General features: G+C 42.3%; 1 protein-coding gene across 5 annotated transcripts in view; it reads right to left on the bottom strand.

Annotated features, from left to right (window-relative positions):
* The window catches only part of LOC128753744 (glutamate receptor ionotropic, NMDA 2B-like), a 109095-nt gene that overhangs the window by 39461 nt on the left and 51096 nt on the right, over positions 1–18538 (bottom strand). For all 5 annotated transcript variants that reach the window (XM_053855783.1, XM_053855780.1, XM_053855779.1 and 2 more), the window contains 3 exons: positions 10648–10791; positions 9135–9405; positions 8153–8345 (listed from right to left, as the gene is read on the bottom strand). In XM_053855783.1, the coding sequence (XP_053711758.1) occupies positions 8153–8345; positions 9135–9405; positions 10648–10791 (608 nt within the window). The remainder of the gene's footprint in view (positions 1–8152; positions 8346–9134; positions 9406–10647; positions 10792–18538) is intronic.

The raw sequence follows: 18538 nt of genomic DNA, 5'->3' as shown, positions 1-18538 counted from the left end.
ACCTCAGTCATAAACCACTAACCAAAGACTGTAGTTTTTTTTAGCTTCATGACAAAAATGTAGATGAGAATGATCACCATTTATACATTTTACTTGGGACAAGGTGTCCTTTCCTGGGACACTACGATGGCCACAGGGAGGGCGTGGGATTTGACCCACCATTTGGTTCTGATTAGTGGAAGACCTGTTCTATCCTCAGAGCCAAAACCAGCCCAATGAAGTGGCTGACCCACAGGTACAAACCAAAATGAACACAAGCTTCATGGATTTTTGAAAGTTTGTGAGTTTGGGTGAATGACTTTCACTCTCGTCTGTAGGCAACTTCCCCATCTTAACTGTACAGTCACAGAGACAGTCTGACTCTGCTGCAGAAGTTCAGCCAAAACCTAATACTGACATTTTCAGCAGTCTGTTATGATAAACTGATTCGCCCAGATCATCTAAGTTATTTTCGGGGCTGCGGATCAATTCTGATGATCATCACCAGACCTCTGACGGTCATTTAAATCTGTTGGAAAGACTGCTACAGAGACATAAAAGCAGAAATGGTAAGAGGTAATACTTAACGTGATATGAAGGAGAAATATCATCACTTAAAGAGGATGGTTATCTTAACCACGATTTTTAAAAAGGACGTGTATTTATCTCACAATAAAATGGTATTCATCAATACAAACTTGGAATGGATGGATGGATGTTTCTTATCTTAAGCCAGGGGTGGGCAACAGTATAAACTGTGACTGCTGTGACGGCCAGTCATGCCAGAAGAAAGACCGCGATGACGACAAACCATGATGGGAAAAATTCAAAATATTCACTTAAGTAACAAGGAAAAAATAGACTAAACAGATGCTCTGGAAGTGAGGATGTTAGAAGAGTAAATATAACTTGAATCCTACAAAAATATTACATTTTAGATGCATTTTATTTCACTATAAATCATAACAGAATTATGGACCAAACATTTAAGATTAAAAAAATATTTAGAACATATATTTTCAGTTTTCTTTTAATGTATTTTGAGGAATAAAAATACTAAAGTCTCATATTCACAGTTGAACTAGTATATAGAAACAGGACAAAGAAACTAAGAGAAACATCAGTTTTTGTCTGACCTCGCAAAGGCCACAAAAGTACCAGCAACGGGCCGCATATGGCCCCTGGGGCCACACTTTTCTCAGGTCTGTCTTAAGCAGTTAGTTTAAATGTTTGTTGTATTGTTATGATTCCAGATATACTTTGTGTATTTAAAGAGGAACACAATTTAGGCCAATACAATATCAATGAGCAGCTTCATGGTGCAGTTTAAGGCAGAATTCGGACGGAGCAAAATGAAACCACAGGTTGTCATGTGACTCACTTTATTCATGTGTTAATATCCAGAGAAAGAAATAATCACAGATGGAATAGGTTAAACACACTCCAACAGTGTGGTGGATTCGACACGCACGACAAAAATAGAGATGCAAATGAATGAATTAATGCACGTTGAAGAAGACGGGAGATGAGGCGCTCCTCATGGTAATCGATGTTTTAGCAACTGACATGATGTGTAGGCGTCAAGAATAAATAGATATTTTGACCTACTTTCACTCCAGTTCAGCGTCTATATCGAGATTCCCCCGGATTTTAAATGCCATAAAAGTCCAAGGAAACGGCCGCCTTTCAGGATTTATTAGACGGATCCTTCTATCGTGGCCATTTAGAAACACAAAGCGGGTCTGTGCAGCACAATGCTACGTTTCAGGTGATAGAGGAGGAGAGTTGCCGTTCACACATTGATACGTCCTGCTGAGATTGTCCACTGAACTGCAGACATGAAGCGAACAAAAGGCTACGTTGGACTGAGTTAAAAGCCAAGTCATTAGGGCGGACATACGGGACGGAAAAAGAGTACGGAAAATTGAATTATTTCAATAATGTCGCCCTGGATAGACACTCTCGTTGGATGGCTCTTCTCAAAGGCATTAGTTTGCAGTTATAGGCGGCAGATCTTTCCAACATGGGCAGCCTTTTATTTCACAGGCTCCAAAATATGAGGAGAGTTTAGTTCAGTGTTTCCAGGTGACAGGAAATTAGTATTTTCTTCTTCTCTGTTTCAAACAGTTCAGGCGCCACAGTGGTCTTTTGACATGTCTTTCTTTCTTACAACTTCAATGAATGACTTTTTACTTCAATCTCCTCACTTCTCTTGACATTTTCATTACTTACATTATAATGGGGAACATCACAAATTTCATTTAGATAGTTCATTATGCCATGAGTTTTTCAGGAGTGACAGGCAACAATGTCATGTAGAGTACAGTGACTTATAATGGGTTTGACCAACCATCTTGCTGCTATACAGCAAAGTCAGGAAGAGGGTGTCAGGATCTACCCTCTGTGTGAATTATGAATTGAATTATGCATTAAGTCAAGGGTCGTCTATAGTTTTGGAGAGATCAACAGTAATAACCACTGATCCATAAACTTGTTGCACACTATTCCCATTTGATTTTTATCTGTGAGACAATAGAACAAGCTTATTACAGGCAATAGCTTGCAAGTTAACCCATTTCCAAACTATCTTGAAAAATCCACGACAGTATTACTGGCAATTACATAAGTATCTCCTCGGCAGGAGCAATATTACATGCACGATTCCATCTTCATTTTCTGGCAAAACATCCCAGACTATCCACAAACTCCATCCTACTGCGGCCACCATTTACTCTATGTGGTTGCAACAAGGTCAATTTTGCGCCCTCTGTCATTTTAATTTTTATCCCGAGGGTTTTCCTAAAGTGTAGAACTGAGTCTAAATTTAGACTGGCATTACAGTTAAGGGTGTTGATGACTCACCCCATATGTGCAAGTCTGCTGTTTTCCTATACAGGCAGAAGTCACACCGCTGCTTGGAGCAGGTTAGAAAGTGTCGAGAGGGAAAATGAAACCAAACCAAACCCCCAGATGTAATTAGAAACATCTGCATGGATCATGAGAGAGCAGACACGTCCCTCATCCTTAATGTGGAATATATGATTTACAGTTGATCAACTTCTCCCCGCAGCGATGGAAAACCAATAAAAAAAATCATTTTGCTTATTCGCATGGCAGCAGCGGTGTAGCGCACGGAAACATCAGCGGAGCGCGGAAAAACTGGAGATTTCTGACGGACACATCTTCTATTAATTGATTCACTGACACTTACACTGTACAGATATTACTGTTGACAACCATCCAAGTAACCGTGGACCGCTGATGCTGCACATTTGGTAGCACCTGCAGTACAATGCGCATAAATGCTGTGGGACTGAGGAGGTCGCGGGATCGGAATGTGGCATTGATGTATCCACCAACCTTCAGGAATGAGCTCTGGGAATCTCAGAGAGATTTGGATGGATTTAACCGATTGTTGCAGGACAGATAGCACGTCGAGGATGGATGAGCTCCCTGGAGCTTTACATGTTCGGCGGTTTGTGTAATAGCTGCAGTGCACATGCATTTATTCATAGATATATATTTATTTATGACACTGTGCCTTATCCTCCCCAGCGTACCTCGACAAGTTTGTGTGAGTGTGACTCCCTGGGGGCCTCCCATCTCTGTCCATCAGTCTTGACAGGATGCCATGCCACTCGTGTGTCCACGCAGGCTACTATGGCCCGCAGCCATGGAGAACGATGTAAAGACGAATGGCCTCATTATTGCTATTGTCTCTGCAGGTTTGTGTGTGAGCGTACATGCATATACGTGTGACCATTAGCCGGATGTTCCTCTGAGGTATTCAGGTTAATAAAAGGGCTTTGCGATCACTCTGCCGAATATAGACTGATGGGATGTTTTAGCACACGAGCTTCCTCTTTCTCCAAAGGGTGTGAGCAAATGTTGATAGCGGCTAACCCAATGTTTTCTGGGGATGGTCATAAAATAACACTCTAAGCAGCCATTTAACATCAGATGTGATATAACCCCTGATCCGGACAGAAATACAACCTGATGGATCTAAATTGGGTTAGTTTTAAAAATGATTCACCCTCACTCCCATGGTGTAGTATATTGACGCTGGGAAAGTGAACGTTTGAGTCCTATAGTAACGCCAAGGGCAGCCTTCTGCGTTGCATGTTGACACAATGTTCTCTGTAGGAGGCGTTACAGAGACGTTGGGAAGCTCTCTTAACTGAGTTATATCGGATGTCACTTGCCATACGTACAGTATAACCCCTTATGTGGCATCCCATGCCTTGCCTAACCCAAACCTCTGTCTTTCTTTTATGTGACCATCTTCCTTCCATTTAAAAAAAACAAAAAAACAAAGCAGCATCCCATAATAACGATACAAATACATGGGAGGGAAACTTGCTCAACAAATTCCCATACACACCGGACATGTGTGCAAATGACATGCGGTCCAGATGGCTGCTCTGTTTACTCACAAACACAGTGGAATTTGGATTGTTAGTCTAGGACCTGAGGTTGAACCTCGAGCCTCGTCCCTGCCTGGATATTTATTTACCAAAAGCAATCCACTTTGTCAATAGAGCTCAGATGAGAGGCACCAGACGTCCCCGCAAAACTATGACGGACCTGATCTGCCAAACCAGAGCATAGACCCAACATAGATTGTCGAATTGGTGTGTCAGCCATGACAGCCCATCAATAACCAGAATGTGGACAGATGTCACCAGGCTCTGAGGGTTTGGTACTGTGGAGTTTTTTTTCCCTGCGAGTCCTTCACCACCCTCAGTCACCTGTCATATTTTTAAAGTCAGAAACTTCTCCCCAATACTAGTGGTCGCACTTGACGCCAGAAGTGTGGCAGCTAAAGATGCACACAATAGTGGAGGCAGAAAAGCTCATTTGAAAAACACGACCTACTGTACAGCCACTGCGATCCATGCATATCTATAATCCGGCATGAGACCTGACTGCTTCAGCAGTTATTTGAAACAGTTTCATTATTCCTGTTGTCCTCAAGCATGCAATTATCTGTGGGATCTGGGATCAATGTGAAGGGTAAAAGCCGAGCCTATGAAGTTAAACACAAATGAATAATTGAATAGCAATGCTGCGGTGCTTCTGCAATTTGCCAGAAAGTAAAACAAGGAAGTTCAAAGGGCCGACAAAAAGAAGGATGTTTTGCGATGAAGATGACTGTAGGTTAAACTGAAGAGGATGTCGGTTAACGTCTGAAAGCGAATTTCGCACTCCACCGTGCGTTTTGTCTTCCACTGGCAGGTTGAACTGGCTGCTTCCTCAGGCAGGATGTGGACTGCTAATGACTGCTTACAGTACAGCTGTTCATATTTTTAGATGATGATATTCAGCACTTGAAGGGTAATGAAATGTTTTCCAGCGGGAGACCAGAGCAGAACAGAACCTCAATGGAATGCTTGATAGACTGTGACAATTCCTGGTGATCAGGCTCATTGTTCGCCTGAATGGTGCGACAATAAATGGCTGATGGGTCTCTGAAAAGCATCCTCAAAGTCCATCACGACCTTTGATATCAGTATTGACAGTTTGTAAAAAGGATTTCAAACTATCACATTGAACTAAAGTCTGTTATAAGGACTGCATTTTCGTGTCCGCTTTCGTGCTGCTGTGATGAACGTTTAGCGAGACGCACATGTAAGCACGTGTGTTTCTGATACACATGTAAAGTATGAAAAGACAGTACTCAAGTGACCACAAGGTGGATGCAGAAAGAAAAACATAAAGGCTTAGGCTTCATCTGAACTGAGACCCAGGGCTGCCCTCGCCGAACTGAATTGATCAGTTGGCGCAATGTATAGTTATTGTCTGCAACTACTTTGCCACTGAGTATTTGTCAAATTTTTTAAAGGCTGTATTTACACACCAAGGAAGCTCTGACGCAGTGACCTCTGGAAGACGATTACAGCCAACACACAGCTCTTTTCCATTGAGAAAAGAGAAAAGGCTCCAGGCTGGATGGAGTTTCAACGTGCCATTAAATTCAAAATAAAAGTTATACTGAATGTTAACCGTTCACTACCATAATTACATACAGGCCAGCTGGTTTATTTGGATTCCACAGCAGCAATTGATTTTGCTCTTAAGTGATGTGAGGGATTTTGACCTTTTCTTTCCAATAAATGCTACGTTTTCAATATTTGACAGTCACTCTACATTATTGGAAGTCTTAAATACAAAGTCACTGAATGAAAATAAATAAAATCTCTCATTTTAGTAACAATACAAATGTGTGAAACCCATGGATCATTCAGCATTTACTGTACTCGGGTTTTTGGCTAGGAGGGCTACTGGGTGTCCTGCGGACGTGAAAAAATGGACGCCCAGTGTTTCTCAGAAGGACGCCCTACACGTCCAGTTATTATTGCCAGTGCCAATGCTCTACTCGCAGTGTCATCACACTGGTTTCCAGTGTTTTTGCCCGGTAATTTCACCGCATATCATCGAAATCTCCTTTTTTTGGCGTAGCCTGGCCACAGTAGTTGTTTACAGGCGTAAGTCGTGACACTTGCGCCATGTAAGCGCCCCGTGATTTATGGGATGTCTGATTCTGATGACTTGAGGAAACCGCAAATAAGTTCTAAACTTTGAACAATCGTTTACAATACTAACTCATAGATTTTTATTTAGTAGTATTTTGCCGTTTCTTTTGGCACAAAGCTCGCTCCTCCTGCTCTCGCTGCCAGCTGTGCTGTGCTGCGAGCTGTGCTGGGGAGCGGTGCGGTTTGCTGCATGGCACACAAAATAGCTTAACAGGGATCGAAATTCACCTGATTCTATTTCTTTCATCAAGAGGCAAGCCTTCATATATATATTTTTAATTTGAATGAATGGATGTTCAATGTGTGAAAGTTTAGAAAACAGAATCACAGCTGATACAACTGTTGCTTGTCTTGCCGAAAATATATAAAGAAGAAGACGAACAAAAATGTAGAATTTTATCTTGTAGTAAGGGAAAGAATCATCATAAAAATATGTTTTTGGTTTTTATTAGTCAGGGTCAGCTGAGTAATGCAGCTGCCCAGGAGACCCCTGCATCTGAAAGTGTTGGCAACAGCTCCTGAGTTCATTCATCTCCGTTTCTTATTTGACTCAAAGTTATTTTTGTACAGACAGATGTTTACCACTTGATTTTTAACAAAGCAAATTGTTAAGTCAGTCGTTGACATGGTGTGTTGGGAAGCAATTGTGCGGGAGCGGGGCTATAGATGCCCTGTTTCAAAATCCTAGCTAAAAGCCTGACTGTACTGCGACGTCTGTGCTTATGAATCTGCTCTGTGTTCGCGTGGTCCCAGAGCAGAAGTTACCTGAATGACCCCGGCTCTCTGCTATCACATGTTTAGATTCATTGAAGTTAACAAAAAAAAAAAAAATATTTAAGAGCAACTCTTTTACTTCCCAAATAATATTTAAAAACTGCCTTAATATTAATAGATGAAGTACAGTCTTGTTGCTTATCCATCATGCAGAAACAACTGCTTGCAGCTTGACCTTCAATTCTTCCATTGATTTTAGAAATGTTCATATGAAAGCTAAAACCCTCCCACATTAGGTAAAATATCCAAAATAAATTTGCTTCACTGTAAAAATTTCGATCATTTACTGAACACAAAAAGGTCTGATTTTGGCAAGACAGAAGTTTTGAGAGTTTTGAGAAGAAAGTCCTATATGCCTCCTAGAGTTCACCCCGGTTCTTACGGTAGGTTCACTGTTGCACGCTTCCTCTTCCATTCTACGCCAGACATGCTCTATGATGCACGTGTTTAGTGACTGAGCTGGCAAGTCCTGGAGCACCTTCTTCTTCATGACTCTTAGGCAAGTTGTCAGAGGTCAAGTGGCAGTTGATGTGAAGGCCTGATGTGCTGGGGTTCTTTTTATACACAGCTGAGGCTGTATGGTAATGTCGGCATGCAAGGTGAATGGGAAATTATAAACCAGGCATCAAGACTTTTCAAGACTCGGCGGGCTTTGCCAAACTTCTCAGCATTTTGGTTCGGCACCAAAGCATTACTTTAAAAACTGCTGGGATGGATTTTGGCCAATATTTTTGCCAGGGACTGCAGAAGTGATGTTTTTCTTTATAGTTAGTAGAATAGAAACTGTCAGAAAAGAGCCGACCAGCGTGTGTGACATGTATTCTGCTTCCATCGTGCTTCCATGCCCACAGCAGGCAGCCCACCTTAGTATTTCCTTAGAGTGTCCAGTGTTGGCGCTCTTCTTGTCAGGAGTGCCCATGCAGCTGGACTTCAGCAGGGTGTGTGGCCCCCGGTCCAGCATCATGGTGGAGGTGGCAGTAGCGATGACAGCAACCGCATCCCGAACTCTGGCCTCGATGTTGTAATCCCATTCGTCATACGACACAGAGATGAGCCCTGGAGAGAGGAGGGAGCAGCTGAGGAAAAAAACAAAAAAAAGGAAGCCCGGCGACCATCCGAAAGTGGAAAGATTATATAAAATTACTAGCTTTTCAGGGTAGAGAAAGAGTTGAGAAATGAAAAGTGCAATCAACCTTGGGATATTTTAATTTGTTCCGAGCACAAGTGGAGCTGCAGAGTATTAAAATGCTCAAAGGATCAAGACTGCATGATGAAGTTTGAGCCCCAGACGAGTGTGTGGTTGTCCTCGGCTTATTCTCTGGTGTTTGGTTCTTCAAGCATGATGAACTGCTGGCTATCACATGCCAACATCAATTTCCTGCAACTGTAAACAGTGGTGCTTTCAGGTCAGTGGCCAGCGCTATTTTGGAGGACTGCGTTCTCACAGTTTAAACCTACACAGTAGATCAAGCGGAAAAAGGGGAATTTTCAGCCTGTTAGCCGCGGCATCGAGCCCGGATATTGTGACTTCTTCATAGGTTTAAAAAGATAGGCTGCGATCTATCAGCGTGATTTTAATCTCCTCCGGAGAATTTTTGTTTCCAAGTGGAGAGAAATTATTATGCATCATGTCACTGACAGGAGCAGCAGAGAACATTTGCATGTACACAAACAAGCCCATCTGTCGTCTGTGCCGCAACACAAATGTGAAACTTAAAACAATCCCAAAGTGCAACTGACTCATATATCACCATTATAAATATATTGTCTTCTCAGCATTTGATTTAGACCTGTCAAATCTTTCCTGAAAACATTCAACAGATTCCTGGAGGGTTGGTCCTTTACCTATTGGGAAGACAGACGGGACGTAGTCTGCGTCTCCGGCCACCAGCGACGGCACGATCCAGGTGAAGCCGTAGCCGGTCAGGCCCACAGAGTGCGCCACCTCAAAGATGGTGGTGGCCTCTTCCTTCGTGCAGTAGAGCAGGATGACTGGACTCTGCAGCTTCTTCAGCTGATTCTGGATCTTGGAGTCTCCATCGTCCACAGACATGTCCAGCAGCAGCACTTCCTCCAGCTCCCAGCCGACAAAGCTGTTCTCTATGGTGCTGCGCAGCTTCATGAGCAGAAACACAGGACATGATAAGATACATATGCAGTTTTTCATGAATAGAATTACCACAATAATGATTTGGTCTTTTTCATTTTATTTCTATACGCCAAGGGTTTTGATAAAACACATTATTTGAATTTTGTTTTTCATTGCATCAATCATTTGTCCAGTGAGCAGCAAGCTCTCTGTGATGTTTTTACAGGAACATCACTCTGTTTTCCCCCCTGCTTTGTGTTTCAGCGTCAGAGAGCAGCCGTGGCTGCAGGGGACAGAGAAATCTTGATGTCATTCGAAATGGCAGTATTTTTAAAGGCAGAGGATTCAAGCTCAAATATCCAAATGTGATGCACAGGACCCACGTTACAGTAGGTGACGCTGCTTCAAGAAAAGATGACCATTTAATTTACACTATTGAATGGATTAGAACAACGGCAGGAGGGAATCTGCCTGTTGCTCTGGAAGGAAAAGGTTGCCAATAAATCTGTGCCATCTTCCTTAGAAAGGGTGCATTTGTTTTGCTCCTCTTTCTCCTGCCAGACTTTTGTGAACAGTATTTACTCTTCATGGCAGATAAATATTGAGCTAAATCAACTTCTATTTTCAAGTATATCTGATATATTGTAGAGCTTTGAAACCCTAAAAAAATTCTGGGAGCTGCAAGGGGATTTTTAAAGTTTTTTATTTTTTTTTATATCCCACGTTAGCAAAGCGGAACCAAACAAAATGAAGCGGCAATCGGTTACTACAGTCCTCATCTGTGCCTCCTGCACACCTGAGATCTGCTCACTTAGTTGGTGCTTTCACATGAGACCTGAAACTATCTTCTTTAAAGCACCTTCACCAAATGGTTACATATGCAACTTCAATTTACATTGTTTATCTCCCTTAATATTGTCTCCCCCCTCCCTCGCAAGGTTTGATCCTCATGATTTCAATTCATCCTTTTAAAGGCGTCGGAGTCTTTCAACAGGAAGCCATCAGTCAAAGAAAGCAGAGGGAAAACACAACACAGCAGACTCATCGATCAGACTAGGCTGAGCTTCTCACTTATTACAAACATTAGCGCTCACACAAACACTTGTGCAGGGTGTTGTCATTTTAGTCAGAGTATGATGATGTATGCTACACTAATCTTCATAGACACTGAACGCAATTGTGCGGAACAAAATGAGTAAGAGAAAATACTGAATACTACAAAACCTAGCACAGAAACAAAAGCATCTTCAGTTTGTGACCTGTCTGTACCTTATTGACAAAGTCTTCGTAGCCAGGGTAATATGTTGTGACGATGGAGAAGATGTTCCAGTCGTACTCCTCCATGATGTTCAACATGACCGTGGCCTGCTGCTCAATAGATGGCCCAAACTGGAAAAACATGGAGTGGTCATCCTGGAACAGACAGAGACAGAGGCGCTCAGCGAACAAGGTCATGAGTCATGCAGCGCGAGGGAGATGCAGAAGGTAGGGCACGGATGATTGTGGAGCGTGTCCAGTGGTTGGCAACAGCCTCGGGAACAAACAGCTATGCCTGCGCTTTCATTATTCACAGGGGCTCAAAATAAACTTGAATTTAATGTGTAGTATGTCAAAGTAGAACGGGGGATTTCAGACACTGTAGTCTATCTGTAAGGTTTGATCAGCAGCTATGCTGTTATTTTTGAAACCATAAACACACATTTAAACAATGTGCAGGAAGTATAGTGGGATTCAAATCTTTCTTGCCTCCGCATCGCGTCCTGACACTTCACTATTTCTGTTTCTTTCTCCTTCCGTCTTCCTTGAGATCACAGGACACATCCAACAAACCTGTGTTCTCAGCCATTTTTTGGGCTAAATCAGGGAAGTTTTCTAAAAGTCCCCAAAGTTCTGCTTAGTCACCAGCTCCCCCTGTGATTAGCTAAAAACATGGAGCTACATCAAGAGGCTGAGAGTTTGTCAGTGCAAGTCGTGAAGCATTTCAGGAGGGCAGTGGTTAGACATGCTGTTATTTTTGTGTCACATTCATATTCTGCACTCAAACTGTGTTTTTCATTCTCCGAAGAAGGTGAATTATTGCGACATAGTTTGGGTGCAAAGAGAGTTCAAGAGCAAAGCTGAAGCAACCAGTTTTGACTCTAGATAGGAATAAAATGTGCCAAATTCTGCACAAAAAAAGGCACCCTGTAGTAGTATTGCATCACATCAGGTCATGAAGCAAACACCTGTATCCTGACTGACTTACAATGGAGCATGCAGCTCCTCAATTTAAACACAGTCTCAAACTCCATTGTCATAGCATACTGGGTGGCTGATAATACTTCACAGCTTTCAAGCTTTTTGTTCAGGCAGTACCTTTCTGGGCCTCATATTATTCATAGTACGGGACAGAAAAAGAAATGCACAGTCAGACCTTGTTGTCAAAACAGTTCTCCTTCAAGATCGACGCAAGAACGTTCCCAAAATTTGGGCAATAGATAGCAAAAGGCAGCTCAACCAGCTGTGTGGAACAGCCAACCAACTCATAGTGACATAAAAGTCTGGATGGATTTTTCACAAGTGACTTGAAGCGACAAGGCAGCGGTCCTGAATGCAGCGCAGAGTCAGGGAGGATTACCAAATTAGAATGATGAATGGAGCCCTTGATGTGTTTGGGCTCCATTGTTTGCATTAACAAAGGTCTTCGCTTGACTTCAGCAGGTGCCACGCTGGTTTGTGTTGCCCTGTTGTATCATAATCAGCTGAGTACAAGGATTTCAGCTGCTATGCAGCGCTGTTTCACTCAGGAAAACAGCAAAACAAGAGAAACAATTGAGTCAAACTAGCAAATTATTGTCTGAGTAAAACCAGTTGGAGCTACAACAGGTAAATAAATTATTGTTTATTTAGGGTAATAATAGGTTCCCTATTCTAAAGTGTGACCGTGTCATGAGATGTTGACTCCATCTGCCTTCTGAGAGGACACAACTGTGTGGGAGCTTCCCTGCTTGGTACCTGTAAGGATTTGAGTGAGGTCATCAGCTACCTGTGATGTCGCTTAGTGTTTTCGTTGTTATGCCCCAAAGCAGTACAGGTTGGTATGGAAAACTGGGAACACAGAGTCATATACAATAGTATCAAGGGCCTAATTTTATGCATGAAATTAATGAAAATTTGGTTGAAAAAAATGCAATTCTGAATCAATTTGTAAGGTGCTGATGTTTTGAGGGGCTTTCTGGACGTGGAAAAAAAAAGTTAAGGATTTAAATTTACAATGACAGAGCAAAAAGTATCCAGGAATTCACACCTCAATTAATAATACTGAGCATTTAAAATGCACTTTGAAATGGGTTGTACACAGGAAAGGCACCGTTTTTATAGAATGTCCCCAGTGGGCCTTGAGAAATGCGGCTGCACGCTCGCACTCAGACTGATGTTGACCACACACGTGTCAAACGTAGAGTAAATCATACGTGTTGTTTTATGCAGCGGGATGGTCATGCACTTCACATCAGAGCTATTCTCTCCTCTTCCCCTGCAGGGACACAAGTGATCTGTCGCCAACGTTTCTCTGGAACAAGTTAATAACGTCGGGGGTCACGTGATCATGGAGTGAAATCAAGTGAAAAAAATCCAGAGATTGCGGTTGTCTATTGATGTGTTTTCCCTTGAGAGAGAGAGAGAGAGAGTGTGTACAATACTAAAATCTAAGTACGATTATGTGCTTTTAATTCACGTTTAGTGAACCTGTGCTCCCTTACTTAGACCTTCCAACACTCAACCAGCCTAAAGAATCTGATGATGCATGACAGAGATATACGGCATGGACATGTGTGTCCATCGATTGCAGCCTCTAATTCTGGGTATTTCAGGGTCACAGGGGTTGAACGATATCCCAGCTTCTCTGGAGGAAAGTCTGACCTAATTTGTCACAGGGATTACAAAGACAGAAAACCGCTGCTACTGTGGACCACTTAGAGTCATCAATTAAGAGTGTTTCTGAAGCTTAGCTAGTAGGTCTCACTAGTATTGGAACCCAACCCTGACCTGTCACTAAAGTGAAAACTGCAGGACGGCTCGTATGGGTTTATAGATTAACTTGCCGTGAAGTGTCGAATGGGAGGTGTGGCATCAGTGAGTCTCCTGCAGCCTGCATGAGAGTTGGAAGCCCGCTGTCTGTCAGTTAAATAAAAGGCACAGACACACACAGATCTGGTAATCTTTATTCACTGTCGATGGCACAGTGTTGCAATGTCTGTGTCGAAGGCACTGGTGCTACCTCTGCAGTACATTTGCCTACTTTGGCAGGTGAAGCGGACTATCTGATGGACAGGGCTAATGATTGGGCTCACTTGTGAAACCCATACATGATACTAAAAAGCGCATTTAATTTTATATTCTAATAGAGAAACGTTTTATATTTTGGTGATTCTTGGTACTTGTTCTCCTACAGTATTTAGCTGGTGTTGTCACGCAGCTCTTCATAAGTCTGTACACTGACTACTGACCAGGAAACTGACCAGGGCGGCGTTTTTTTTTAATCTTATCATGTTAAAATAAAATTTAAAAAAACAAAGAGGTTTTGCATTGAATTGAGACTCCCTCTGAGGCACCAATTGATGATTCTTTTTGTTTAGTTTTTTTTCCTGCTGCTCCCTATAAAATGCCGCCCTGACAGTTTCCCAGTTGGTCCTTACCCAGGACTGCCTCAGTCCGGGAGGTGAAGGTGGAGAATGCCTACATGTGAGTAAAACAGTGAAGCAAAAGCACGCGAACTTTAAACAGACAAATATAAATCACATTTATTGAAGTTACTGTGGACACTGGGGGGAAAGAATAGGACGTTAAGGTGCTGTGCTAAAAGTAGGGCGTCATTTCCATGATGCCCAGACCCTGCAAGCTAAAAGCCTGTTTTGTTTATGTGGACCGGAACATGCCCCAAAAGCAGGATTTATACTGAGGACTGTCTTGTTGTCAGACTGCGTTGTGCACCCCTCCCCTATATAATTATAATGCACCCAACACAATTGAATTCTTCTCACACAAGACTAAAATAAATACGTTTCCGATTTTCCAGTGGCACTTGTCATCTTGCTCCTTTTACCAACCGAATCCTAAAACGTTCACAGATAGAAGTTGCATTTGTTATGCAGATAGGCAGTGGGGGTTCTACCTCGAATTGCTCCCCAGGCCAGACCCGGAAATGAAAGCAAGTACAATCCAGTGAAATTAAATCGGCAACCATTGTGTAAAATAGAACCTTGCTTCCCACTCAAACCCAACTGCTAGCCAAACGGAATCAAGACCGAAGTGTGAGAGCCTTCATTTAACAGCGTGAAAATAGGGGGGAAAAAAGGATTCAGTTAAACTTCTTAACAGGAAGTGAGGTTTCCAGTGGACGGAACATAGAAAAAATCTGAAGTGCCGTGTCTGTTAGGAGGGTCGGCATGTGGGTGTGGGCACTGAACGGTGGTTTAAAGTAAGTGCGGCTCAGTGGAGGAAAATTCATTTTTGCATATATTTTTTAAGTACTGATCGTTCCTTTCCACAAAAAGGCAAGGTCAGAGGGCGGCCATTTAATTGTTAGTTCGGATTCTCTCACTATCATCAAGTGCTCTCTTCTTTATCTTGTGACCAACGTTTTCAATGTCGGCCGAAAGAGAGATCAAACCTGCCACTGAGGGGTATCAAGAGGACACCACTTACTCCCGTCTTGGATTATAGCTTATCATGATCTCATTCTTTCTCTTCACTATCATTATCTCGGCTCCCGTATTCTCTACAGCCGCTACACCTGATACATTTCTTTCTTTTTTTCACTCTGAAGCCTTTATCCTTTCCCTTTTTGGTTTCCATTCCTCTGCATAATAGCTTCCATCACAGCAGGGTGAAGAGTGCTGAGGGGCAATTGTGAGTGTGTCATTACCAAACCACAACACTGTCGCCTTCTCTCATCAACTGGACCGCAATATACAGTCGCCCTAATTCAGACCACTTTTTTAAATTCACTTGTTTCTGCATGGGTTGGCAAGGCATTCTGGAATGCGTAATAGAATTACGTATTGTAGTGGCATGAGAAGAAACTACATTATCATTATTACAGCACCTCTGTCATGGCGCAGGTACTGTATGTTTACTCCGACAGAAGTGTGTTTTTTGAACTCGCACTCAAAAAGTAGGCACTAGTGGAGGACAGGAAAGCCACAGTTCATGAGCGTAGTTTTAGTTCAGCAGTTCTCTCTGTTGTTTTGAGTAGATCCACCCGAGTGTCTGTCCTGCTGAGGTTGCAGCTGATTTACATGTATGACTGCGGCAAGAGCCTCAGGCAAAGGATGAATTTTTTCATGATCGTAATTTCAACATGAGTTTCATTCTAGAAAGCAGTTTCAGAGAGGTTTCATCTAACCTGGCGTTACATTTTGGTCCTGCCATTGTCCCAATTTTTTCACGTCCCTGTTTGTTACACTTGCTGGATTTTGTTTCGTTCATCGTGCAATGTGTTTAAAAATTTGTGACGTGTGAAACATATTGACTCTACGTATCCCCTGAGAAAAACAACGGGACAATGTACGTGTAAACCAGTAGGCAGTGCCAGGATCCCATATATAGATATTAGATATATGCTTCACTTTATCGTCAATAAGACTCAGTTTGAACAAGAAAGAAACAGTAAGTCTTTCTCGTGCTTCCTGGAGAAAATATGTGAACGCTCTGCAGCATAAGTGTGAAAGCAGGACATGTTTTCAGTCAGTGTTACTCAGCAACCTCAAGGTAGCTGGCAGCATTCAGAATGATAGAAATTGTTCCACAGATCAGAGCTGTTTATAGTCACGATATGTTCTTAGTCAAGAAAGAGGAAACTGATCCACGCTGAAGATGTGCTTCTGAACAATGTGTCATCTTCGCTCAAAGCACTGTCAACAAGACTTCATTGGTGGATTCATGTGTGTTAGGACAAGAGCGATGTTTGTTTGAAGGTGTTGGACGAATATGAATCTTTGTCTCAAGGACAATTTGAGTGCAGGAGGGCTGCTAAAAAGCCAGAGTCAACATGTTACATCTCCATCTGCTCCTCGATATGGCCCTTTGGTCTCATCCCAGATGGAAGTCACTGTCACTCATCTTCCACTGAGAAACAACTCGCACCACTACAGTAGACTCCGTGATCGTATTAACAGTCATGACCCGCACAGCATGAGCATATGTCCGGGGAGGGAAAGAGAGTGGTGTTGATAGATCCCCACCGCTCCCTGCTGCTCCTGCTCTCTCAAGTCAAACTCTCCTCTCGCTCAGGAACAAATCCAAATCAGTGTCTAAGTATACGATATTGCTGCTACCACTTCACCGTCTGCCTCGTGCGTAGTCTACTTCAGCTGAGGCTGATTTGGCTCAGAAACATTAGATTTCGGTCAGCGCTTCTGATCAAAGGGCCAAATGAAGTAATGGCCTCCTACACTAGTGTCAGACTTACAGTTCTCATGTGAGTTCACAGACTCCTATACATCTCATTAAAAAAAAACTTTCAGCCCTCATGAAAAGTGATGAAATGAGAGGAAACTCCGGGTACACTGGCGAGCAGAATCTCTGTAACGGAGAGAAGGTAGTGCATTCATGCCAAATGTCTGGCTTGGGGGCCACCGCGGCCCTTCATTTCATGCGGCCCTTGCACTCCATTTTTCCAACGCCAAATTTAGCACAGTGATCTGTTTGGCGTGACACTTCTGTAATGAACACATGAATGTAAGAACTTTGATGATCCTGAATTCATTGTTATACAGTTGTCAGTCACAATGCCAGGTAAAGCAGTAGGCCCCTACTCCAACGTGCCCGGCCCCACCTCCCCTAACCCAAGCATTGTTTATAGTCATTAACAAAATAGACAGAGTGTTCTCAGATTTGAAAATTGAATGGCAGGAAGTGAAAACTCTCACAGGATCTTAATGTTCTCTGGAGTACAGTTACTTGCTACAGGGAAGATGATGTGACTGCAGAAACTGAATAACTGAATGCTGTGTGGGATCACTGCTAAATATCACATTTATGAGCCGCGACTAACTAGTTACGGCTAACAGTGAGGTTGACCTGTCCCAGTAGCATCAATAAGGAGTCATAGCATTGTTCTATTTTTTTTCTCATTAACTCAATAAAATAGATTTATGCATAATATATATGCATAGATCTAAAGAAAGAATGCTTTTAGAATAAAAATATTCAAATCAATAACTCTTGGGGCACAACATAGTGAGCGGATGTCTCATTTTCATATTTATTTATTAACTTTATCTGGGTCAAGAGCTTCCACACAAATCCAAATATGGTGTAAAGGAACAATACCGTAAGGGTCTTCTTTTGACTTCAAGATCAGAAAATATGACACAAAAAAAAAACAATAAGCACACTATGTATATTAAAAATAGATAAAACTGAATGTTTATGGAGCGCCAACAAAGTGAATATGTATTATGTTCACGGTCGCTTTCACCTCCTGAGAGTCTGATACACACAGTACAGGTTGCAGCAAATGTACGTGCTGAGATAAGGCCAAGTGTTTGGGAACCATTTAACAACCTAATAAAGACTGTAGTCTGAACTCTTATCTCAGGTAAAGTAAACTTATCTCACAGATAAAAACAAACAACTTAAGCAGCCGAAGACGACTGAGAAGAAAACACAGGGGGGATTACTTACTAAGAGTCTTGCCGCGACCGGTGTTGACATGAATCGAAGAAGAAGAAGTATATAAAAATCAACGCGGAGCAGTAATCTATCGAACTTTGAGATTTCTTAAGCTGCCCCCGAGAAGGAACCGACAAATGTTTTGTTTTCAGTCTAAACCACGTCCATACACACACTTTTGATTTCTGCTTTTCTTCCCAAATTCTCACTTGGTAACGTGAGCCTCTGAAGTGAATGCTTCTTTGTTTCCTCTCCATCTGTGTATGCAATGGCGTGATGTGTAGTTTGTTTGACTGGCCTGTTCTCTCACCAGTCTCCATGGTGATGATGGCTCAGAGGCAACTTTACAGCACAAGTCAACCCACAGTTCCTGACATTGATTTAATTATATTGTATTAGTGTTACACTGCCTCATCTTCTCTTTTATTCTCCACAAATCAACTCACCACCAATTCATTCTGTATTCATGCTGTCAAAGAGCTATTTTACACTGAAAAAATATCAT

This window comes from Synchiropus splendidus, chromosome 2 (assembly GCF_027744825.2).
Source record: "Synchiropus splendidus isolate RoL2022-P1 chromosome 2, RoL_Sspl_1.0, whole genome shotgun sequence".
Taxonomy (NCBI): Eukaryota; Metazoa; Chordata; class Actinopteri; order Syngnathiformes; family Callionymidae; genus Synchiropus; species Synchiropus splendidus.
The sequence above is the reverse complement of the archived record's forward strand: the minus strand, read 5'-3'. Positions and strand labels throughout refer to the sequence as shown.